The 25731-nt window shown below is 41.8% G+C and overlaps 1 protein-coding gene across 4 annotated transcripts in view; it reads left to right on the forward strand.

The window, feature by feature from the left end:
* Positions 1 to 25731, forward strand: part of LOC106579709 (abl interactor 1) — a 144716-nt gene that overhangs the window by 89277 nt on the left and 29708 nt on the right. For 2 of the 4 annotated variants that reach the window (XM_045702796.1, XM_045702797.1), the window contains exons 4-6: positions 11853 to 11867; positions 18360 to 18484; positions 23261 to 23401. In XM_045702796.1, the coding sequence (XP_045558752.1) occupies positions 11853 to 11867; positions 18360 to 18484; positions 23261 to 23401 (281 nt within the window). The remainder of the gene's footprint in view (positions 1 to 11852; positions 11868 to 18359; positions 18485 to 23260; positions 23402 to 25731) is intronic. The other 2 variants (XM_045702798.1, XM_045702799.1) reach the window with 2 other exon arrangements.

The raw sequence follows: 25731 nt of genomic DNA on the forward strand, positions 1-25731 counted from the left end.
GAGAGAAGGGGAGGACATAGAGAGAAGGGGGAGGACATAGAGAGAAGGGGAGGACATAGAGAGAAGGGTGAGGACATAGAGAGAAGGTGAGGACATAGGGAGAAGGGGAGGACATAGAGAGAAGGGGAGGACATAGAGAGAAGTGGGAGGACATAGAGAGTAGTGGAACAACATAGAGAGAAGGGGAGGACATAGAGAGAAGGGGGAGGACATAGGGAGAAGGGTGAGGACATAGAGAGAAGGGGGAGGACATAGAGAGAAGGGGGAGGACATAGAGAGAAGGGGAGGACATAGAGAGAAGGGGAGGACATAGAGAGAAGGGGGGAGGACATAGAGAGAAGGGGGAGGACATAGAGAGAAGGGAGGACATAGAGAGAAGGGGGAGGACATAGAGAGAAGGGGGAGGACATAGAGAGAAGTGGGAGGACATAGAGAGAAGGGGAGGACATAGAGAGAAGGGGAGGACATAGAGAGAAGGGGAGGACATAGAGAGAAGTGGGAGGACATAGAGAGAAGTGGGAGGACATAGAGAGAAGGGGGAGGACATAGAGAGAAGTGGGAGGACATAGAGAGTAGTGGAACAACATAGAGAGAAGGGGAGGACATAGAGAGAAGGGGGAGGACATAGAGAGAAGGGGGAGGACATAGAGAGAAGGGGGAGGACATAGAGAGAAGGGGAGGACATAGAGAGAAGGGGAGGACATAGAGAGAAGGGGGAGGACATAGTGAGAAGGGGGAGGACATAGAGAGAAGGGGAGGACATAGAGAGAAGGGGAGGACATAGAGAGAAGGGGGAGGACATAGAGAGAAGTGGGAGGACATAGAGAGTAGTGGAACAACATAGAGAGAAGGGGAGGACATAGAGAGAAGGGGAGGACATAGAGAGAAGGGGGAGGACATAGAGAGAAGGGGAGAACATAGAGAGAAGGGTGAGGACATAGGGAGAAGGGGGAGGACATAGAGAGAAGGGGAGGACATAGAGAGAAGGGGAGGACATAGAGAGAAGGGGAGGACATAGAGAGAAGGGGAGGACATAGAGAGAAGGGGAGGACATAGAGAGAAGTCGGGAGGACATAGAGAGAAGGGGAGGACATAGAGAGAAGGGGAGGACATAGAGAGAAGGGGGAGGACATAGAGAGAAGGGTGAGGACATAGAGAGAAGGTCGAGGACATAGAGAGAAGGGGAGGACATAGAGAGAAGTGGGAGGACATAGAGAGAAGGGGGAGGACATAGGGAGAAGGGGAGGACATAGAGAGAAGGGGAGGACATAGAGAGAAGGGGAGGGACATAGGGAGAAGGGTGAGGACATAGAGAGAAGGGGAGGACATAGAGAGAAGGGTGAGGACATAGAGAGAAGGTGAGGACATAGGGAGAAGGGGAGGACATAGAGAGAAGGGGAGGACATAGAGAGAAGTGGGAGGACATAGAGAGTAGTGGAACAACATAGAGAGAAGGGGAGGACATAGAGAGAAGGGGGAGGACATAGGGAGAAGGGTGAGGACATAGAGAGAAGGGGGAGGACATAGAGAGAAGGGGGAGGACATAGAGAGAAGGGGGGAGGACATAGAGAGAAGGGGAGGACATAGAGAGAAGGGGAGGACATAGAGAGAAGGGGAGGACATAGAGAGAAGGGGAGGACATAGAGAGAAGGGGGAGGACATAGAGAGAAGGGGAGGACATAGAGAGAAGGGGAGGACATAGAGAGAAGGGGAGGACATAGAGAGAAGGGGGAGGACATAGAGAGAAGGGGAGGACATAGAGAGAAGGGGAGGACATAGAGAGAAGGGAGGACATAGAGAGAAGGGGAGGACATAGAGAGAAGGGGAGGACATAGAGAGAAGGGTGAGGACATAGAGAGAAGGGGAGGACATAGAGAGAAGGGGAGGACATAGAGAGAAGGGGAGGACATAGAGAGAAGGGAGGACATAGAGAGAAGGGGAGGACATAGAGAGAAGGGGGAGGACATAGAGAGAAGGGGAGGACATAGAGAGAAGGGGAGGACATAGAGAGAAGGGGAGGACATAGAGAGAAGGGAGGACATAGAGAGAAGGGGGAGGACATAGAGAGAAGGGGAGGACATAGAGAGAAGGGGAGGACATAGAGAGAAGGGGGAGGACATAGAGAGAAGGGGAGGACATAGAGAGAAGGGGGAGGACATAGAGAGAAGGGGAGGACATAGAGAGAAGGGGAGGACATAGAGAGAAGGGGAGGACATAGAGAGAAGGGGAGGACATAGAGAGAAGGGGAGGACATAGAGAGAAGGGGAGGACATAGAGAGAAGGGGAGGACATAGAGAGAAGGGGAGGACATAGAGAGAAGGGGAGGACATAGAGAGAAGGGGAGGACATAGAGAGAAGGGGAGGACATAGAGAGAAGGGGAGGACATAGAGAGAAGGGGAGGACATAGAGAGAAGGGGAGGACATAGAGAGAAGGGGAGGACATAGAGAGAAGGGGGAGGACATAGAGAGAAGGGGAGGACATAGAGAGAAGGGGGAGGACATAGAGAGAAGGGGAGGACATAGAGAGAAGGGGAGGACATAGAGAGAAGGGGAGGACATAGAGAGAAGGGGGAGGACATAGAGAGAAGGGGGAGGACATAGAGAGAAGGGGAGGACATAGAGAGAAGGGGGAGGACATAGAGAGAAGGGGAGGACATAGAGAGAAGGGGAGGACATAGAGAGAAGGGGAGGACATAGGGAGAAGGGGAGGACATAGAGAGAAGGGTGAGGACATAGAGAGAAGGGGAGGACATAGAGAGAAGGGGAGGACATAGAGAGAAGGGGGAGGACATAGAGAGAAGGGGAGGACATAGAGAGAAGGGAGGACATAGAGAGAAGGGGAGGACATAGAGAGAAGGGGAGGACATAGAGAGAAGGGGAGGACATAGAGAGAAGGGGAGGACATAGAGAGAAGGGGAGGACATAGAGAGTAGTGGAACGACATAGAGAGAAGGGGAGGACATAGAGAGAAGGGGGAGGACATAGAGAGAAGGGGGAGGACATAGAGAGAAGGGGAGGACATAGAGAGAAGGGGAGGACATAGAGAGTAAGGGGAGGACATAGAGAGAAGGGGGAGGACATAGAGAGAAGGGGAGGACATAGAGAGAAGGGGGAGGACATAGAGAGAAGGGGAGGACATAGAGAGAAGGGGAGGACATAGAGAGTAGGGGAACAACATAGAGAGAAGGGGAGGACATAGAGAGAAGGGGGAGGACATAGAGAGAAGGGGAGGACATAGAGAGAAGGGGAGGACATAGAGAGAAGGGGGAGGACATAGAGAGAAGGGGAGGACATAGAGAGAAGGGGAGGACATAGAGAGAAGGGGAGGACATAGAGAGAAGGGGGAGGACATAGAGAGAAGGGGGAGGACATAGAGAGAAGTGGGAGGACATAGAGAGAAGTGGAACAACATAGAGAGAAGGGGAGGACATAGAGAGAAGGGGAGGACATAGAGAGAAGGGGGAGGACATAGAGAGAAGGGGGAGGACATAGAGAGAAGTGGGAGGACATAGAGAGAAGGGGAAGGACATAGAGAGAAGGGGAGGACATAGAGAGAAGGGGAGGACATAGAGAGAAGGGGAGGACATAGAGAGAAGGGGAGGACATAGAGAGAAGGGGGAGGACATAGAGAGAAGGGGAGGACATAGAGAGAAGGGGAGGACATAGAGAGAAGGGGAGGACATAGAGAGAAGTGGGACGACATAGAGAGAAGGGGAGGACATAGAGAGAAGGGGAGGACATAGAGAGAAGGGGGAGGACATAGAGAGAAGGGGAGGACATAGAGAGAAGGGGAGGACATAGAGAGAAGGGGAGGACATAGAGAGAAGGGGAGGACATAGAGAGAAGGGGAGGACATAGAGAGAAGGGGGAGGACATAGAGAGAAGGGGGAGGACATAGAGAGAAGGGGGAGGACATAGAGAGAAGGGGGAGGACATAGAGAGAAGTGGGAGGACATAGAGAGAAGGGGAGGACATAGAGAGAAGGGGAGGACATAGAGAGAAGGGGGAGGACATAGAGAGAAGGGAGGACATAGAGAGAAGGGGAGGACATAGAGAGAAGGGGGAGGACATAGAGAGAAGGGGGAGGACATAGAGAGAAGGGGAGGACATAGAGAGAAGTGGGAGGACATAGAGAGAAGGGGGAGGACATAGAGAGAAGTGGGAGGACATAGAGAGTAGTGGAACAACATAGAGAGAAGGGGAGGACATAGAGAGAAGGGGAGGACATAGAGAGAAGGGGAGGACATAGAGAGAAGGGAGGACATAGAGAGAAGGGGAGGACATAGAGAGAAGGGGAGGACATAGAGAGAAGGGGAGGACATAGAGAGAAGGGGAGGACATAGAGAGAAGGGGGAGGACATAGAGAGAAGGGGAGGACATAGAGAGAAGGGGAGGACATAGAGAGAAGGGGAGGACATAGAGAGAAGGGTGAGGACATAGAGAGAAGGGGGAGGACATAGAGAGAAGGGGAGGACATAGAGAGAAGGGGAGGACATAGAGAGAAGGGTGAGGACATAGAGAGAAGGGGGAGGACATAGAGAGAAGGGGAGGACATAGAGAGAAGGGTGAGGACATAGAGAGAAGGGGAGGACATAGAGAGAAGGGGAGGACATAGAGAGAAGGGGGAGACATAGAGAGAAGGGGAGGACATAGAGAGAAGGGGAGGACATAGAGAGAAGGGGAGGACATAGAGAGAAGGGGGAGGACATAGAGAGAAGGGGGAGGACATAGAGAGAAGGGGGAGGACATAGAGAGAAGGGGAGGACATAGAGAGAAGGGTGAGGACATAGAGAGAAGGGGGAGGACATAGAGAGAAGGGGAGGACATAGAGAGAAGGGTGAGGACATAGAGAGAAGGGGGAGGACATAGAGAGAAGGGGGAGGACATAGAGAGAAGGGGGAGGACATAGAGAGAAGGGGAGGACATAGAGAGAAGGAGGAGGACATAGAGAGAAGTGGAACAACATAGAGAGAAGGGGAGGACATAGAGAGAAGGGGGAGGACATAGAGAGAAGGGGAGGACATAGAGAGAAGGGGGAGGACATAGAGAGAAGGGGGAGGACATAGAGAGTAGTGGAACAACATAGAGAGAAGGGGAGGACATAGAGAGAAGGGGGAGGACATAGAGAGAAGGGGGAGGACATAGAGAGAAGGGGAGGACATAGAGAGAAGGGGAGGACATAGAGAGAAGGGGAGGACATAGAGAGTAGTGGAACAACATAGAGAGAAGGGGAGGACATAGAGAGAAGGGGGAGGACATAGAGAGAAGGGGGAGGACATAGAGAGAAGGGGGAGGACATAGAGAGAAGGGGGAGGACATAGAGAGAAGGGGAGGACATAGAGAGAAGTGGGAGGACATAGAGAGTAGTGGAACAACATAGAGAGAAGGGGGAGGACATAGAGAGAAGGGGGAGGACATAGAGAGAAGGGGGAGGACATAGAGAGAAGGGGAGGACATAGAGAGAAGGGGGAGGACATAGAGAGAAGGGGAGGACATAGAGAGAAGGGGAGGACATAGAGAGAAGGGGAGGACATAGAGAGAAGGGGAGGACATAGAGAGAAGGGGAGGACATAGAGAGTAGGGGACAACATAGAGAGAAGGGGAGGACATAGAGAGAAGGGGAGGACATAGAGAGAAGGGGGAGGACATAGAGAGAAGGGGAGGACATAGAGAGAAGGGGAGGACATAGAGAGAAGGGGAGGACATAGGGAGAAGGGTGAGGACATAGAGAGAAGGGGAGGACATAGGGAGAAGGGGAGGACATAGAGAGAAGGGAGGACATAGGGAGAAGGGGAGGACATAGAGAGAAGGGGGAGGACATAGAGAGAAGGGGAGGACATAGGGAGAAGGGGGAGGACATAGAGAGAAGGGGAGGACATAGGGAGAAGGGGAGGACATAGAGAGAAGGGAGGACATAGAGAGAAGGGGGAGGACATAGAGAGAAGGGAGGACATAGAGAGAAGGGGAGGACATAGAGAGAAGGGGAGGACATAGAGAGAAGGGGGAGGACATAGAGAGAAGGGGGAGGACATAGAGAGAAGGGGAGGACATAGAGAGAAGGGGGAGGACATAGAGAGAAGTGGGAGGACATAGAGAGAAGGGGGAGGACATAGAGAGAAGGGGAGGACATAGAGAGAAGGGGGAGGACATAGAGAGAAGGGTGAGGACATAGAGAGAAGGGGGAGGACATAGAGAGAAGGGGAGGACATAGGGAGAAGGGGAGGACATAGAGAGAAGGGAGGACATAGGGAGAAGGGGGAGGACATAGAGAGAAGGGAGGACATAGGGAGAAGGGGGAGGACATAGGGAGAAGGGGAGGACATAGGGAGAAGGGGGAGGACATAGAGAGAAGTGGGAGGACATAGAGAGTAGTGGAACAACATAGAGAGAAGGGGAGGACATAGAGAGAAGGGGGGAGGACATAGAGAGAAGGGGAGGACATAGAGAGAAGGGGAGGACATAGAGAGAAGTGGGAGGACATAGAGAGTAGTGGAACAACATAGAGAGAAGGGGAGGACATAGAGAGAAGGGGAGGACATAGAGAGAAGGGGAGGACATAGAGAGAAGGGGAGGACATAGAGAGAAGGGGGAGGACATAGAGAGAAGGGGGAGGACATAGAGAGAAGGGGAAGGACATAGAGAGAAGGGGAGGACATAGAGAGAAGGGGGAGGACATAGAGAGAAGGGGAGGACATAGAGAGAAGGGGAGGACATAGAGAGAAGGGGAGGACATAGAGAGAAGGGGGAGGACATAGGGAGAAGGGGAGGACATAGAGAGAAGGGGGAGGACATAGAGAGAAGGGGGAGGACATAGGGAGAAGGGGGAGGACATAGAGAGAAGGGGAGGACATAGAGAGAAGGGGAGGACATAGAGAGAAGGGGAGGACGTAGAGAGAAGGGGAGGACATAGAGAGAAGGGTGAGGACATAGAGAGAAGGGGAGGACATAGAGAGAAGGGGGAGGACATAGGGAGAAGGGGGAGGACATGGAGAGAAGGGGAGGACATAGAGAGAAGGGGAGGACATAGAGAGAAGGGGAGGACGTAGAGAGAAGGGGAGGACATAGAGAGAAGGGGAGGACATAGAGAGAAGGGGAGGACATAGAGAGAAGGGGGAGGTCATAGAGAGAAGGGGGAGGACATAGAGAGAAGGGTGAGGACATAGAGAGAAGGGGAGGACATAGAGAGAAGGGAGGACATAGAGAGAAGGGGAGGACATAGAGAGAAGGGGGAGGACATAGAGAGAAGGGGAGGACATAGAGAGAAGGGGGAGGACATAGAGAGAAGGGGAGGACATAGAGAGAAGGGAGGACATAGAGAGAAGGGGAGGACATAGGGAGAAGGAGGACATAGGGAGAAGGGGAGGACTTAGAGAGAAGGGGAGGACATAGAGAGAAGGGGGAGGACATAGAGAGAAGGGGGAGGACATAGAGAGAAGGGGAGGACATAGAGAGAAGGGGAGGACATAGGGAGAAGGGGAGGACATAGAGAGAAGGGGGAGGACATAGAGAGAAGGGGGAGGACATAGAGAGAAGGGGAGGACATAGAGAGAAGGGGAGGACATAGGGAGAAGGGGAGGACATAGGGAGAAGGGGAGGACGTAGGGAGAAGGGGAGGACATAGAGAGAAGGGGGAGGACATAGAGAGAAGGGGAGGACATAGAGAGAAGGGGAGGACGTAGAGAGAAGGGGAGGACGTAGGGAGAAGGGGAGGACATAGAGAGAAGGGGGAGGACATAGAGAGAAGGTGAGGACATAGAGAGAAGGGGAGGACATAGAGAGAAGGGGAGGACATAGAGAGAAGGGGGAGGACATAGAGAGAAGGGGGAGGACATAGAGAGAAGGTGAGGACATAGAGAGAAGGGGAGGACATAGAGAGAAGGGGAGGACATAGAGAGAAGGGGGAGGACATAGAGAGAAGGGGAGGACATAGAGAGAAGGGGAGGACATAGGGAGAAGGGGGAGGACATAGAGAGAAGGGGGAGGACATAGAGAGAAGGGGAGGACATAGAGAGAAGGGGAGGACGTAGAGAGAAGGGGAGGACGTAGAGAGAAGGGGAGGACGTAGGGAGAAGGGGAGGACGTAGGGAGAAGGGGAGGACATAGGGAGAAGGGGAGGACATAGAGAGAAGGGGAGGACATAGAGAGAAGGGGAGGACGTAGGGAGAAGGGGAGGACGTAGGGAGAAGGGGAGGACGTAGGGAGAAGGGGAGGACATAGGGAGAAGGGGGAGGACATAGAGAGAAGGGGGAGGACATAGAGAGAAGGGGGAGGACATAGAGAGAAGGGGAGGACATAGGGAGAAGGGGGGAGGACATAGAGAGAAGGGGGAGGACTTAGAGAGAAGGGGGAGGACATAGAGAGAAGGGGGAGGACATAGAGAGAAGGGGAGGACTTAGAGAGAAGGGGAGGACATAGAGAGAAGGGGAGGACATAGAGAGAAGGGGAGGACATAGAGAGAAGGGGGAGGACATAGAGAGAAGGGGGAGGACATAGAGAGAAGGGGAGGACTTAGAGAGAAGGGGGAGGACATAGAGAGAAGGGGAGGACATAGAGAGAAGGGGGAGGACATAGAGAGAAGGGGGAGGACTTAGAGAGAAGGGGAGGACATAGTAAAAGACACCTATGATATTCAGGTTTTCCCATGAACTTGGGGACATTCCGTTGGTCACCTAAGCTGCTAGGTTTCTCTCCCGAGTCCTGCCCTCTCACAACGGTATGGCTAAAGGTGAGATATATTTTTCCCCAGTCAGCTGTCACCAGTCACCAGTGTTAATCACATGTAGCTATGATGAAGCTGTGTAGTATGTATGGTCTGGGAAAGCGTGGGAGATAGTGACATTGTGCAAATACAGGGGTGAACCAAGGATCAATTGTGAAATAATAGTTAATATTAGGCTACAGTAGTGTTTCTTCATCCTGGTTCTGGAGACCTAACGGGGTGGACATTTTGTTTTTTGCCCAAAGCACTACACACCTGATTCCACTAATCAAAGGTTTGATTATGCAGATGATTAGTGGAATTGATTAGGGCAAAAAACAAAATGTCCACCCCGTTAGGTCTCCAGAACCAGGATGAAGAAACACTACTGTAGCCTAATATTAACTATTATTTCACAATTGATCCTTGGTTCACCCCTGTATTTGCACAATGTCACTATCTCCCACGCTTTCCCAGACCATACATACTACACAGCTTCATCATAGCTACATGTGATTAACACTGGTCCCCTACCAAGAACCTCTGTTTTTATCTCTGTTCCTGTAATGCTCTCTGCACCGCCCAATAGGGAGCCTGCATAATGGATGAGCCCTGCATCGCCTAATAGGGAGCCTGTATAATGGATGAGCCCTGCATCGCCCAATAGGGAGCCTGTATAATGGATGAGCCCTGCATCGCCCAATAGGGAGCCTGTATAATGGATGAGCCACTTGACCCGGTGCTTGTCCTAGTGTAATGCAGCCCAGTGGCGTGGAACACTCGCTGCTCCTCTGTTTGACGCTCTCAAACATGAATTACAGAGCACTTGTCTGAGAGAAATTGCTTTTCTTACCAGAGCATAAGTACATAGGTACAACGTTCATGAACGTTTTTAAAATGACATTTTAGAACACAAAGAAGACTTGGTACAGTTTGACATCCAGTTTGCACTGACAGTGTTTCCGTGGCGATGATACTAAAGGGTTATAGTGTCTGTAATAATACATATTAAAGTAACTAATAGTTCTACATAGGTAGAAATACAGTGTGACAGCTTAGCTGAGGTGTTGATGTACATGTTTAAATATGTAATGGTAACATCCTATGGATTTGTGAGGATTCCTGCTGGTCTGGGGTGTAGGTGAGATAGATAGATAGATAGATAGATAGATAGATAGATAGATAGATAGATAGATAGATAGATAGATAGATAGATAGATAGATAGATAGATAGATAGATAGATAGATAGATAGATAGATAGATAGATAGATAGATAGATAGATAGATAGATAGATAGATAGATAGATAGATAGATAGATAGGAAAAAGTATTAGATCCCCTACTGATTTTGGACGTTTGCCCACTGACAAAGAAATGATCAGTCTATCATTTTAATAGTAGCTTTATTTGAACAGTGAGAGACAGAATATCAACAAAAAAATCCAGAAAAACGCATGTCAAAAATGTTCTAAATTGATTAGCATTTTAATGAGGGAAATAAGTATTTGACCCCTCTGCAAAACATGACTTAGTACTTGGTGGCAAAACCCTTGTTGACAATCACAGAGGTCAGACGTTTCTTGTAGTTGGCCACCAGGTTTGCACATCTCAGGAGGGATTTTGTCCCACTCCTCTTTCGCAGATCTTCTCCAAGTCATTAAGGTTTCGAGGCTGACGTTTGGCAACTCAAACCTTCAGCTCCCTCCACAGATTTTCTATGGGATTAAGGTCTGGAGACTGGCTAGGCCACTCCAGGACCTTAATGTGCTTCTTCTTGAGCCACTCCTTTGTTGCCTTGGCTGTGTGTTTTGGGTCATTGTCATGCTGGAATACCCATCCATGACCCATTTTCAATGCCCTGGCTGAGGGAAGGAGGTTCTCACCCAAGATTTGACTGTACATGGCCCCGTCCATCGTCACTTTGATGCGGTGAAGTTGTCCTGTCCCCTTAGCAGAAAAACACCCCCAAAGCATAATGTTTCCACCTCCATGTTTGACGGTGGGGATGGTGTTCTTGGGGTCATGGGCAGCATTCCTCCTCCTCCAAACACGGCGAGTTGAGTTGATGCCAAAGAGCTCCATTTTGGTCTCATCTGACCACAACACTTTCACCCAGTTGTCCTCTGAATCATTCAGATGTTCATTGGCAAACTTCAGACTTTCTTGAGCAGGGGGACCTTTCTTGAGCAGGGGGACCTTGCGGGCGCTGCAGGATTTCAGTCCTTCACGGCGTAGTGTGTTACAAATTGTTTTCCTGGTGACTATGGTCCCAGCTGCCTTGAGATCTTTGACAAGATCCTCCCGTGTAGTTCTGGGCTGATTCCTCACCGTTCTCATGATCATTGCAACTCCACGAGGTGAGATCTTGCATGGAGCCCCAGGCCGAGGGAGATTGACAGTTCTTTTGTGTTTCTTCCATTTGCGAATAATCGCACCAACTGTTGTCATCTTCTCACCAAGCTGCTTGGCGATGGTCTTGTAGCCCATTCCAGCCTTGTGTAGGTCTACAATCTTGTCGCTGACATCCTTGGAGAGCTCTTTGGTCTTGGCCATGTTGGAGAGTTTGGAATCTGATTGATTGATTGCTTCTGTGGACAGGTGTCTTTTATACAGGTAACAAGCTGAGATTAGGAGCACTCCCTTTAAGAGTGTGCTCCTAATCTCAGCTCGTTACCTCTATAAAAGACACCTGGGAGCCAGAAATCTTTCTGATTGAGAGGGGGTCAAATTCTTATTTCCCTCATTAAAATGCAAATCAATTTATAACAATTTTGACATGCGTTTTTCTGGATTTTTTTGTTGTTATTCTGTCTCTCACTGTTCAAATAAACCTACCATTAAAATTATAGACTGATAATTTCTTTGTCAGTGGGCAAACGTACAAAATCAGCAGGGGATCAAATACTTTTTCCCCTCACTGTAGATGTCAATCAGGACAGAGTACTAAAACAACCAGTGGACCCACACTGTTTTGGTGCGGTGCAAAGCCATCTAACCACTGAGTGGCCCAGGTCTAGAGAAGCGTTGACTCAGTGTAAATAATGTGGTGAACGGGCTCTCTCCTGTACTCTGGGTCCTTTTACCATTTCGACATGGCGATTTTGACATGCCTTCTCTCTCTTTCTCTCTCTCTTTCTTCCGCCTACGTTAAGTGGCTCAAAGCCAAGGTAAGTCCAGTTTGTCACATGACCCATCTTTCCGTAGTTCTATTATTGCCAGGCTGTTCAACCCCTTAAAATGTTTTCATTTTCATTCATTTTATTCCTTCTATTAGTGGCCTAAACCAATCCATAGTACATGCATGCCTAGTCCAACTGTTGCTATAGCCGTCATTATCAGAGCATTAGTAACAGAACTTATCATTTCAGTATATCATATATATCAGTATATCAGTATATTATATATATCAGTATATCATATATATCAGTATATCAGTATATCAGTATATCATGCTACATATGTTGACAGTTATGTGTTGAAAAGCTGTTCATGTGTAGTATAGCTATCTAGTATATCTAGTATAACTATCTAGTATAGCTATCTAGTATATCTATCTAGTATATCTAGTATAACTATCTAGTATATCTAGTATAACTATCTAGTATATCTAGTATAACTATCTAGTATATCTAGTATAACTATCTAGTATATCTAGTATAACTATCTAGTATAGCTATCTAGTATATCTAGTATAACTATCTAGTATATCTAGTATAACTATCTAGTATATCTAGTATAACTATCTAGTATATCTAGTATAACTATCTAGTATAGCTATCTAGTATATCTAGTATAACTATCTAGTATAGCTATCTAGTATAACTATCTAGTATATCTAGTATAGCTATCTAGTATATCTAGTATAACTATCTAGTATATCTAGTATAACTATCTAGTATATCTAGTATAACTATCTAGTATAACTATCTAGTATAACTAGTATAACTATCTAGTATATCTAGTATAACCATCTAGTATAACTATCTAGTATAACTATCTAGTATAACTATCTAGTATAACTATCTAGTATAACTATCTAGTATATCTAGTATAACTATCTAGTATATCTAGTATAACTATCTAGTATATCTAGTATAACTATCTAGTATATCTAGTATAACTATCTAGTATAACTATCTAGTATAACTAGTATAACTATCTAGTATATCTAGTATAACCATCTAGTATAACTATCTAGTATAACTAGTATAACTATCTAGTATAACTATCTAGTATATCTAGTATAACTATCTAGTATAACTATCTAGTATAACTATCTAGTATAACTATCTAGTATAACTATCTAGTATAACTATCTAGTATATCTAGTATAACTATCTAGTATAGCTATCTAGTATAACTATCTAGTATAACTATCTAGTATATCTAGTATAACTATCTAGTATAGCTATCTAGTATAACTATCTAGTATATCTAGTATAACTATCTAGTATATCTAGTATAACCATCTAGTATAACTATCTAGTATAACTATCTAGTATAACTATCTAGTATAACTATCTAGTATAACTATCTAGTATATCTAGTATAACTATCTAGTATATCTAGTATAACTATCTAGTATAACTATCTAGTATAACTATCTAGTATAACTATCTAGTATAACTATCTAGTATATCTAGTATAACTATCTAGTATAGCTATCTAGTATATCTAGTATAACTATCTAGTATAACTATCTAGTATATCTAGTATAACTATCTAGTATATCTAGTATAACTATCTAGTATATCTAGTATAACTATCTAGTATAGCTAGCTAGTATATCTAGTATAACTATCTAGTATAACTATCTAGTATAACTATCTAGTATAGCTATCTAGTATAACTATCTAGTATATCTAGTATAGCTATCTAGTATAACTATCTAGTATAACTATCTAGTATATCTAGTATAACTATCTAGTATAACTATCTAGTATAACTATCTAGTATATCTAGTATAGCTATCTAGTATAACTATCTAGTATATCTAGTATAACTATCTAGTATAACTATCTAGTATAACTATCTAGTATATCTAGTATAGCTATCTAGTATAACTATCTAGTATAACTATCTAGTATATCTAGTATAACTATCTAGTATAACTATCTAGTATATCTAGTATAACTATCTAGTATAGCTATCTAGTATAACTATCTAGTATATCTAGTATAGCTATCTAGTATAACTATCTAGTATAACTATCTAGTATATCTAGTATAGCTATCTAGTATAACTATCTAGTATAACTATCTAGTATATCTAGTATAACTATCTAGTATAACTATCTAGTATATCTAGTATAACTATCTAGTATAACTATCTAGTATATCTAGTATAACTATCTAGTATAACTATCTAGTATATCTAGTATAACTATGTAGTATATCTAGTATAACTATGTAGTATAACTATCTAGTATAGCTATCTAGTATATCTAGTATAACTATCTAGTATATCTAGTATAACTATCTAGTATAGCTATCTAGTATATCTAGTATAACTATCTAGTATATCTAGTATAACTATCTAGTATAGCTATCTAGTATATCTAGTATAACTATCTAGTATATCTAGTATAACTATCTAGTATAGCTATCTAGTATATCTAGTATAACTATCTAGTATAACTATCTAGTATAACTATCTAGTATAACTATGTAGTATAACTATCTAGTATAGCTATCTAGTATATCTAGTATAGCTATCTAGTATATCTAGTATAACTATCTAGTATAGCTATCTAGTATAACTATCTAGTATATCTAGTATAACTATCTAGTATATCTAGTATAACTATCTAGTATAGCTATCTAGTATATCTAGTATAACTATCTAGTATAACTATCTAGTATAACTATCTAGTATAGCTATCTAGTATAACTATCTAGTATAACTATCTAGTATAGCTATCTAGTATAGCTATCTAGTATAACTATCTAGTATAACTATCTAGAATAACTATCTAGTATAACTATCTAGAATAACTATCTAGTATAACTATCTAGTATATCTAGTATAACTATCTAGTATAGCTATCTAGTATATCTAGTATAACTATCTAGTATAACTATCTAGTATAACTATCTAGTATAGCTATCTAGTATAACTATCTAGTATAACTATCTAGTATAGCTATCTAGTATAGCTATCTAGTATAACTATCTAGTATAACTATCTAGAATAACTATCTAGTATAACTATCTAGTATATCTAGTATAACTATCTAGTATATCTAGTATAACTATCTAGTATAACTATCTAGAATAACTATCTAGTATAACTATCTAGTATATCTAGTATAACTATCTAGTATATCTAGTATAACTATCTAGTATAACTATCTAGTATATCTAGTATATCTAGTATAGCTATCTAGTATAACTATCTAGTATATCTAGTATAACTATCTAGTATATCTAGTATAACTATCTAGTATATCTAGTATAACTATCTAGTATAACTATCTAGTATAACTATCTAGTATAGCTATCTAGTATATCTAGTATAACTATCTAGTATATCTAGTATAACTATCTAGTATAACTATCTAGTATATCTAGTATAACTATCTAGTATAGCTATCTAGTATAACTATCTAGTATATCTAGTATAGCTATCTAGTATAACTATCTAGTATAACTATCTAGTATATCTAGTATAACTATCTAGTATAACTATCTAGTATAACTATCTAGTATATCTAGTATAACTATCTAGTATATCTAGTATAACTATCTAGTATATCTAGTATAACTATCTAGTATATCTAGTATAACTATCTAGTATATCTAGTATAACTATCTAGTATATCTAGTATAACTATCTAGTATATCTAGTATAGCTATCTAGTATAACTATCTAGTATATCTAGTATAACTATCTAGTATAACTATCTAGTATATCTAGTATAACTATCTAGTATAGCTATCTAGTATAACTATCTAGTATATCTAGTATAGCTATCTAGTATAACTATCTAGTATATCTAGTATAGCTATCTAGTATAACTATCTAGTATATCTAGTATAACTATGTAGTATAACTATCTAGTATATCTAGTATAACTATCTAGTATAACTATCTAGTATAGCAATCTAGTATATCTAGTATAACTATCTAGTATAACTATCTAGTATATCTAGTATAACTATCTAGTATAGCTATCTAGTATAACTATCTAGTATAGCTATCTAGTATAACTATCTAGTATAGCTATCTAGTATATCTAGTATAGCTATCTAGTATATCTAGTATAACTATCTAGTATAGCTATCTAGTATATCTAGTATAACTATCTAGTATATCTAGTATAACTATCTAGTATAGCTATCTAGTATAACTATCTAGTATATCTAGTATAACTATCTAGTATATCTAGTATAACTATCTAGTATAACTATCTAGTATAACTATCTAGTATAGCTATCTAGTATATCTAGTATAACTATCTAGTATAGCTATCTAGTATATCTAGTATAACTATCTAGTATATCTAGTATAACTATCTAGTATAGCTATCTAGTATATCTAGTATAACTATCTAGTATATCTAGTATAACTATCTAGTATATCTAGTATATCTAGTATAACTATCTAGTATAGCTATCTAGTATATCTAGTATAACTATCTAGTATAGCTATCTAGTATATCTAGTATAACTATCTAGTATATCTAGTATAACTATCTAGTATATCTAGTATATCTAGTATAACTATCTAGTATAACTATCTAGTATAACTATCTAGTATATCTAGTATAACTATCTAGTATATCTAGTATAACTATCTAGTATAGCTATCTAGTATAACTATCTAGTATAACTATCTAGTATATCTAGTATAACTATCTAGTATATCTAGTATAACTATCTAGTATAACTATCTAGTATAACTATCTAGTATAGCTATCTAGTATATCTAGTATAACTATCTAGTATATCTATCTAGTATAACTATCTAGTATAACTATCTAGTATATCTAGTATAACTATCTAGTATAACTATCTAGTATAACTATCTAGTATAGCTATCTAGTATAACTATCTAGTATAACTATCTAGTATAGCTATCTAGTATAGCTATCTAGTATAACTATCTAGTATAACTATCTAGAATAACTATCTAGTATAACTATCTAGTATATCTAGTATAACTATCTAGTATATCTAGTATAACTATCTAGTATAACTATCTAGTATATCTAGTATATCTAGTATAGCTATCTAGTATAACTATCTAGTATATCTAGTATAACTATCTAGTATAGCTATCTAGTATAACTATCTAGTATAACTATCTAGTATATCTAGTATAACTATCTAGTATATCTAGTATAACTATCTAGTATAACTATCTAGTATAACTATCTAGTATAGCTATCTAGTATATCTAGTATAACTATCTAGTATAACTATCTAGTATAACTATCTAGTATATCTAGTATAACTATCTAGTATAACTATCTAGTATAGCTATCTAGTATATCTAGTATAGCTATCTAGTATAACTATCTAGTATATCTAGTATAACTATCTAGTATATCTAGTATAACTATCTAGTATATCTAGTATAACTATCTAGTATATCTAGTATAACTATCTAGTATATCTAGTATAACTATCTAGTATATCTAGTATAACTATCTAGTATATCTAGTATAACTATCTAGTATATCTAGTATAACTATCTAGTATATCTAGTATAACTATCTAGTATAACTATCTAGTATATCTAGTATATCTAGTATAACTATCTAGTATAACTATCTAGTATATCTAGTATAACTATCTAGTATATCTAGTATAGCTATCTAGTATATCTAGTATAGCGATCTAGTATATCTAGTATAACTATCTAGTATAACTATCTAGTATAACTATCTAGTATATCTAGTATAACTATCTAGTATATCTAGTATAACTATCTAGTATAACTATCTAGTATATCTAGTATATCTAGTATAACTATCTAGTATAACTATCTAGTATATCTAGTATAACTATCTAGTATATCTAGTATAGCTATCTAGTATATCTAGTATAGCGATCTAGTATATCTAGTATAACTATCTAGTATAGCTATCTAGTATATCTAGTATAACTATCTAGTATAACGCTCTAGTATATCTAGTATATCTAGTATAACTATCTAGTATAACTATCTAGTATATCTAGTATAACTATCTAGTATAACGCTCTAGTATATCTAGTATATCTATCTAGTCTGTTGTATGGGCTTCCCAGATATAAAAAAAAAAGGAGTACGCTTTTGAATATTTTTAACTCCTGTTAAAACAATAACCTCGAAAGTCCCCCCCCCAGAAAATCAGATGGTAGCTGTGGCGTGACCTTAGTTATTGGGTATGTCTATCTGTTTATTTTACATGCTTGTTAGAACACCATGTTCGTAACAAACATGTCCCAATGTTAAGCAGAAACTCTCTTGGAATTACTCTGTGGGTTTTCACCTGGCGTCACCTTGAGACCAAGTCCTGCTATCAATATGCTAATAAGCTAGAATGTCTCAGTAAAGATTGGAGTATACTGAATCTGGGAAGCCTGTCACATTTCAGTTGCCATACATCTTAGTCTTTATGCTACCACTATGTTAAATGTGTTACAGAGATGTCTTGATTTATTTTCTTACAACAGCAGCATGGAAACAATCAGCCAATCAGAGGAGGAGGAGGAACACTATCGAGGACCAATCCGCCAACACAGAAACCTCCTAGCCCGCCGCCCATGACAGGGACATTGTCAGGGCGTGGAACTCTGGGGTAAGATGGCCTCCTTTTTTTTAACAAGGGATTACTTTTTGTAGTCAACATGTTAGAAGGCAGAGTAGAGGCACAGCTATTTTGGGAGTTGGGAATCGTAGCCGGTGCACATGAAAGTTAGTCCCATCCTTATCTTTGACATGGTTTCAGTCTCAAATTGCACCCTTTTCCGTATGTCGGGCACTGCTTTTGACAAGGACCAATGGGGTTCTAGTCAAAAGTAGTGCACTATGTAGGGAATAAGGTGCCATTTGGGACTCAGTCACGGTTTGATATAAAGTTGCAATGTCACACTAAGCAGACACTAATTCTGGCCTTTTAACACAGATTAGCTCTATTTCAGTTAGCTGTTGTAGTCACTGCTGTGGAACATCCAGCTGGATAGATTCTCCAGCACAGATCTTCACTAACTGTTACTGTATTGAGCATTTCAGAGTGTTGAGGCCATGGTTGTAAAAAGGTTTTGGAAAAGGTTACTATGTTGTTAATATAATATATACAGTGCTTTCACAAAGTATTCATACCCCTTGATTTATTCAACATTATGTTGTTATAGCCTGAATTCAAAATGGATTAAAAAAAAAAACATTCTCACCCATCTACACACAATACACCATAATGATGAAGTGAAAGCATGTTTTTATTTTTTTATTGTATTTGTTTTGCATATTTATTTAAAATAAAATAAAAAACAGAACTAATTCAAGTATTCAGACCTTTTTGCTATGACAATCCAACTTAAACTCAGGTTCAAACATGTTTTATTTTTTGGGATCATCCTTGAGATTTCACTACGGCTTCACTGGAGGCCAATTTCAATTGTTTGGATATGATTTAGGGCGGCGCACAATTGGTCCAGCGTCGTCCGGAGGAGGCCGTCATTGTAAATAAGAATTTGTTCTTATTAAGGTAAAATACATTTTATAAAATGGTTTGTTGTTGAAAGAAATACACTTGTCTATATAAGGTCCCACAGTTGAAAGTGCATGTCAGAGCAGAAACTATACCATGAAGTCCCGAAGGAACTGAGCTCCGAGATAGAATTGTGATGAGGCGGATACAGCGCCTTCGGAAAGTATTCAGACCCCTGGACTTTTTCCACATGTTACATTACAGCTTTATTCTAAAATGTATGAAATAGTTTTTTTCTCTCATCAATCTGCAGACAATACCCCATAATGACAAAGCAAAAACTGTTTTATAGACATTTTTGCTAAATTATTTAAAAAAAACTAAATTAAATATCACATTTGCGTAAGTATTCAGACCCCTTACTCAGTACTTTGTTGAAACACCTTTGGCAGCGATTACAACCTCGAGTCGTCTTGGGTATGACGCTACAAGCTTGGCACACCTGTATTTGGGGAGTTTCTCCCATTCTTCTCTGCAGATCCTCTCAAGCTCTGTCAGGTTGGATGGGGAGTGTCGCTGCACAGCTATTTTCATGTCTCTCCAGAGATGTTAGATCGGGTTCAAGTCTGGGCTCTGGCTGGGATCTGGCTGGGCCACTCAAGGACACTCAGAGACTTGTCCCGAAGCCACTCCTGCGTTGCCTTGGCTGTGTGCTTAGGGTCGTTGTCCTGTTGGAAGGTGAACCTTCACCCCAGTCTGAGGGCCTGAGCACTCTGGAGTAAGTTTTCATCAAGGATCTCTCTGAACTTTGGTCTGTTCATCTTTCCCTCGATCCTGACTAGTCTCCCAGTCCCTGACACTGAATAACATCCTCACAGCACAGTGCTGCCACCACCATGCTTCACCATAGGGATGATGCCAGGTTTCCTCCAGACGTGACGCTTGGTATTCAGGCCAAAGAGTTCAATCTTGGTTTCATCAGACCAGAGAATCTTGTTTCTCATGGTCTGAGAGACCTTTAAGTGCCTTTTGGCAAACTCCAAGTGGGCTGTCATGTGCCTTTAACTGAGGAATGGCTTCCGTCTGGCCACTCTACCATAAAGGCCTGATCGGTGGACCACAAGTTGTAGAACATCTCAAGGATGGTCAATGGAAACAGGATGCACCTGAGCTCAATTTCGAATCTCATAGCAAAGGGTCTGAATACCTATGTAAATAAGGGATTTCTGGGTTTCTCATTCTAAAAACCTGTTTTCACTTTGTCGTTATAGGGTATTGTGTGTAGATTGATGAGGAAAATGTTTTATTTAATGAATTTTATAATAAGGCTGTAACGTAACAAAATGTGGAGCATGTCAAGGGGTCTGAATACTTACCGAAGGCGCTGTATCTAGGGAAGGGTTTCCAAGAGCACAGTGATCTCCATCATTGGGAAATGGAACTAACCAGACTCTGCCTAGAGCTGGCCTTCCGGCCAAACTGAGCTACCGGACAAGAAGGACCTAAGTCAGGGAGGTGACCAAGAACCTAATGACCACTCTGACAGACCTACAGAGTTCCTTGGCTGAGATGGGAGAACCTGTCAGAAGGACAACATTCTCTATAGCACTTCAGCAAGCTGGGCTTTATGGGAGAATGGCCAGACAGAAGACACTCCTGAGAAAATGGCACATGAAATCACACCTGGAGTTTGCTAAAATGGCACATGAAAGAGAGCACAAGGAAAAAGATTCAGTGGTCTGATGAGACAAAAAACTGAACTCTTTGGCCTGAATGCAAAGCGCTACCGTGAATCATGGTGGTGGCAGCAGCATCATACTATGGGGAAGACTAGTAAGGATAGAGGGAACAATGAATGGAGCCAAATAAAGGCAAATCCTTGACTAGGACCTGCATTAGAGTGCAAGCAACCTTAGAGAGAGGTTTATGTTCCAACTGGATAATGACTCCAAGCAACCTCAGAGAGAGGTTTATGTTCCAACAGGATAATGACTCCAAGCAACCTTAGTGAGAGGTTTATGTTCCAACATGATAATGACACCAAGCAACCTCAGAGAGAGGTTTATGTTCCAACATGATAATGACACCAAGCAACCTCAGAGAGAGGTTTATGTTCCAACAGGATAATGACTCCAAGCAACCTCAGTGAGAGGTTTATGTTCCAACAGGATAATGACTCCAAGCAACCTCAGAGAGAGGTTTATGTTCCAACAGGATAATGACTCCAAGCAACCTCAGAGAGAGGTTTATGTTCCAACATGATAATGACTCCAAGCAACCTCAGAGAGAGGTTTATGTTCCAACAGGATAATGACTCCAAGCAACCTCAGAGAGAGGTTTATGTTCCAACAGGATAATGACTCCAAGCAACCTCAGAGAGAGGTTTATGTTCCAACAGGATAATGACTCCAAGCAACCTCAGAGAGAGGTTTATGTTCCAACATGATAATGACACCAAGCAACCTCAGAGAGAGGTTTATGTTCCAACATGATAATGACACCAAGCAACCTCAGAGAGAGGTTTATGTTCCAACATGATAATGACACCAAGCAACCTCAGAGAGAGGTTTATGTTCCAACATGATAATGACACCAAGCAACCTCAGAGAGAGGTTTATGTTCCAACAGGATAATGACTCCAAGCAACCTCAGAGAGAGGTTTATGTTCCAACATGATAATGACACCAAGCAACCTCAGAGAGAGGTTTATGTTCCAACAGGATAATGACTCCAAGCAACCTCAGAGAGAGGTTTATGTTCCAACAGGATAATGACACCAAGCAAACAGCTAAAGCAATGCTGGAATGGCTTCAGAAGAAGAAGAATGTGAAAGTCCTTGAGTGGCCCAGGAAAAGGCCAAATTTTAATCCCATTGAAAATCAACGGAAAGACTTGAAGATTGCTGTTTATCGCCACTCCCCATCTAACTTAACAGAGCTTGAGAAAATCTGCAAGGAAGAATGGGAGAAAATCCCCAAATCCAGATGTGCAAAGCTGATACAGACGACTCAAAGCTGTAATCACCACCAAAGGTGTTTCTGCAAAGGATTGGTGTAAATACTTACACTATGTAAATGAGATATTTCTTTATTTCATTTTCAATAATTTAGCAAACATTTCTAAAAAAAACATGTTTTTGTTTTGTCATTATGGGGTATTGTGTGTAGATGGGTGAGAGAAAAGTTATATTGAATCAGTTTTTAATTCAGGCTGTAGCACAACAAAATGTGGAATAAATCAAGGGGTATGAATACTTTCCGAAGGCGCTGTATGTAACAAGTACATGTACATCCGTGACGTCAGGTTCTACTCCAACTCAACATCCGCGTTTTAGGAGATAACTTCCATTCGTGAATAGGTTCATGTCACAAGAATGACTAATCCCCGAAGGTTTGTAAGACCCTGGGTTTAATAATAATTAAGCAAAGACTCAGCTTCTGCAAAAGGTTCGTACAGTTTATTCACAAGAGCGTTCTGAAGTCCATAATACAAAGACATCCATTTTATAGTTCACTCCCTATTTACGCACATACCTCCACACAAACAGTAGCTCTCCAGAGTTCTCACCACTGTTAATCACTACCCAGCGCTGTCCGTTCCATTCCCCCCGAGATTAGAGGAACCTTGAAAATGACTCCCTGTCTTATCATAAGTTTCTCAGAGTTCTAGCCAGGTCGAGTCAAACACAGTTGAATTGTTCTCGGTATTTTCTTAGACACACACACACACATTTCTATCCCTCACCTGTCTCTACCAAACCTTATTGGACTTAAGTTTAGTACTTTAATCATTCATTATACATGCTACATAAACTAATAATCACTAATAGTTATGTTTCAGGGTGGAATATTTTAATCATTACCTTACCTTTTCTGAGTCATTCTCCTCTTTATCGCCCTCTCTGTCTTCGGTTGACTTTAACAGACGCAGCACGCCCTGTAAAACTCTCGAGCCGGTGAAACCACCCACAGTGCCAAACGACTATATGACCAGCCCTGCTCGACTAGACAGCCAGCACAGCCCCGGACGCACGGCATCTCTCAACCACAGACAAAGAACCCACAGGTAATGCGCACACACGCACGCACACACGCACGCACACACACACACACACACGCATACACACACACACACACACACGCATACACACACGCACACGCACACACACACACGCACACACACACACACACACACACACACACACACACACACACACACACACACACACACACACACACACACACACACACACACACACACACACACACACACACACACACACACACACACACACGCCCGCATACACACACACACACACACACACACACACACACTATTGTGTCCTTGTAGTACCACAAGTGTCAACAGTTCTAAATGTCTCTCTCACAGCCTCTCTGAATTTGAGAAAAGCAACCCTCACAATTTGTATCCCACCTGACATTTCTAGTCTCTTCTCTTTATCATGTTCAGGTGCTTTCACTGCTCCCCTCCCAACTACTGTCAATGACAACGTTCAACTAACAAGGTCTGGAAGGATTCAGACATGTTCCTAAAGAGCCTGCAGTGTAAAGTCCTCCTCTGTATGTTTAGACCCCTGCCACGATCACTGAAATTCTTGAGTCAGAAAGTCACACTGCGAGAGCTGAGATATGAGTTATGGGTAATAGAAGTTGCTTTATTAGAAATCTGTAATACAGACTGAGATATGAGTTATGGGTTGACCTGTTTAAAGGTCTTACTCACATCGGCTATGGCGAGCGTGATCACACAGTCGTCTTGAACAGTTGGTGCTCTCGTGCATGCTTCAGTGTTGCTTGCCTCAAAGCATGCATAGAAGTCATGTAGCTCGTCTGGTAGGCTTATGTCACTCGGCAGCTCGTGGCTGGGCTTCCCTTTGTAGTCCGTAATAGTTTGCAAGCCCTGCCACATCCGACGAGCGTCGGAGCCGGTGTAGTAGGATTCAATCTTTACCCTGTATTTACGCTTTGCCTGTTTAATGGTTCGTCGGAGGGCATAGAGGGATTTCTTACAAGCGGCTGGGTTAGAGTCCCGCTCCTTGAAAGTGGCAGATCCACCCTTTAGCTCAGTGCAGATGTTGCCTGTAATCCATGGCTTCTGGTTGGGGTATGTACGTACGGTCACTGTGGGGACAATTTCATCGATGCACTTATTGATGAAGCTGATGTGGTATACTCCTCAATGCTATTGGATGAATCCCGGTGCTAGCAAAACAGTCCTGTAGCTTAGCATCTGCGTCATCTGACCACTTCCGTATTGAACGAGTCACTGGTACTTCCTGCTTTAGTTTTTGCTTGTAAGCAGGAATCAGGAGGATATAATTATGGTCAGATTTTCCAAATGGAGGGTGAGGGAGAGCTTTGTATGCGTCTCTGTGTGTGGAGTAAAGGTGGTCCAGAGTTTTTTTCCCCCTTCTAGTTGCACATTTAGCATGCTGGTAGAAATGAGGTAAAACGGATTTAAGTTTATCGGCATTGAAGTCCCCGGCCACTAGGAGCGCCACCTCCTTTGCGTGTAGCCATGTTTGCCCTGTTCAGATGAGTAGAAGTGGAACTGCATAGTACATTAGGAATCATCATGTGACATGGTTATAACATACTTTAACCTCATGTGACATGGTTATAACATACTTTAACCGCATGTGACATGGTTATAACATACTTTAACCTCATGTGATATGGTTATAACATGCTTTAACGTCATGTGACATGGTTATAACATGCTTTAACGTCATGTGACATGGTTATAACATACTTTAACCTCATGTGATATGGTTATAACATGCTTTAACGTCATGTGACATGGTTATAACATACTTTAACGTCATGTGATATGGTTTTAACATACTTTAACCTCATGTGACATGGTTATAACATACTTTAACCTCATGTGACATGGTTATAACATACTTTAACGTCATGTGACATGGTTATAACATACTTTAACCTCATGTGACATGGTTATAACATACTTTAACCTCATGTGACATGGTTATAACATACTTTAACCTCATGTGACATGGTTATAACATACTTTAACGTCATGTGACATGGTTATAACATACTTTAACCTCATGTGACATGGTTATAACATACTTTAACCTCATGTGACATGGTTATAACATACTTTAACGTCATGTGACATGGTTATAACATACTTTAACCTCATGTGACATGGTTATAACATACTTTAACGTCATGTGACATGGTTATAACATACTTTAACCTCATGTGACATGGTTATAACATACTTTAACGTCATGTGACATGGTTATAACATACTTTAACCTCATGTGACATGGTTATAACATACTTTAACCTCATGTGACATGGTTATAACATACTTTAACGCTCATGTGACATGTTATCACACATCTA

This window comes from Salmo salar, chromosome ssa19, assembly GCF_905237065.1.
Source record: "Salmo salar chromosome ssa19, Ssal_v3.1, whole genome shotgun sequence".
NCBI classification, from domain to species: domain Eukaryota; kingdom Metazoa; phylum Chordata; class Actinopteri; order Salmoniformes; family Salmonidae; genus Salmo; species Salmo salar.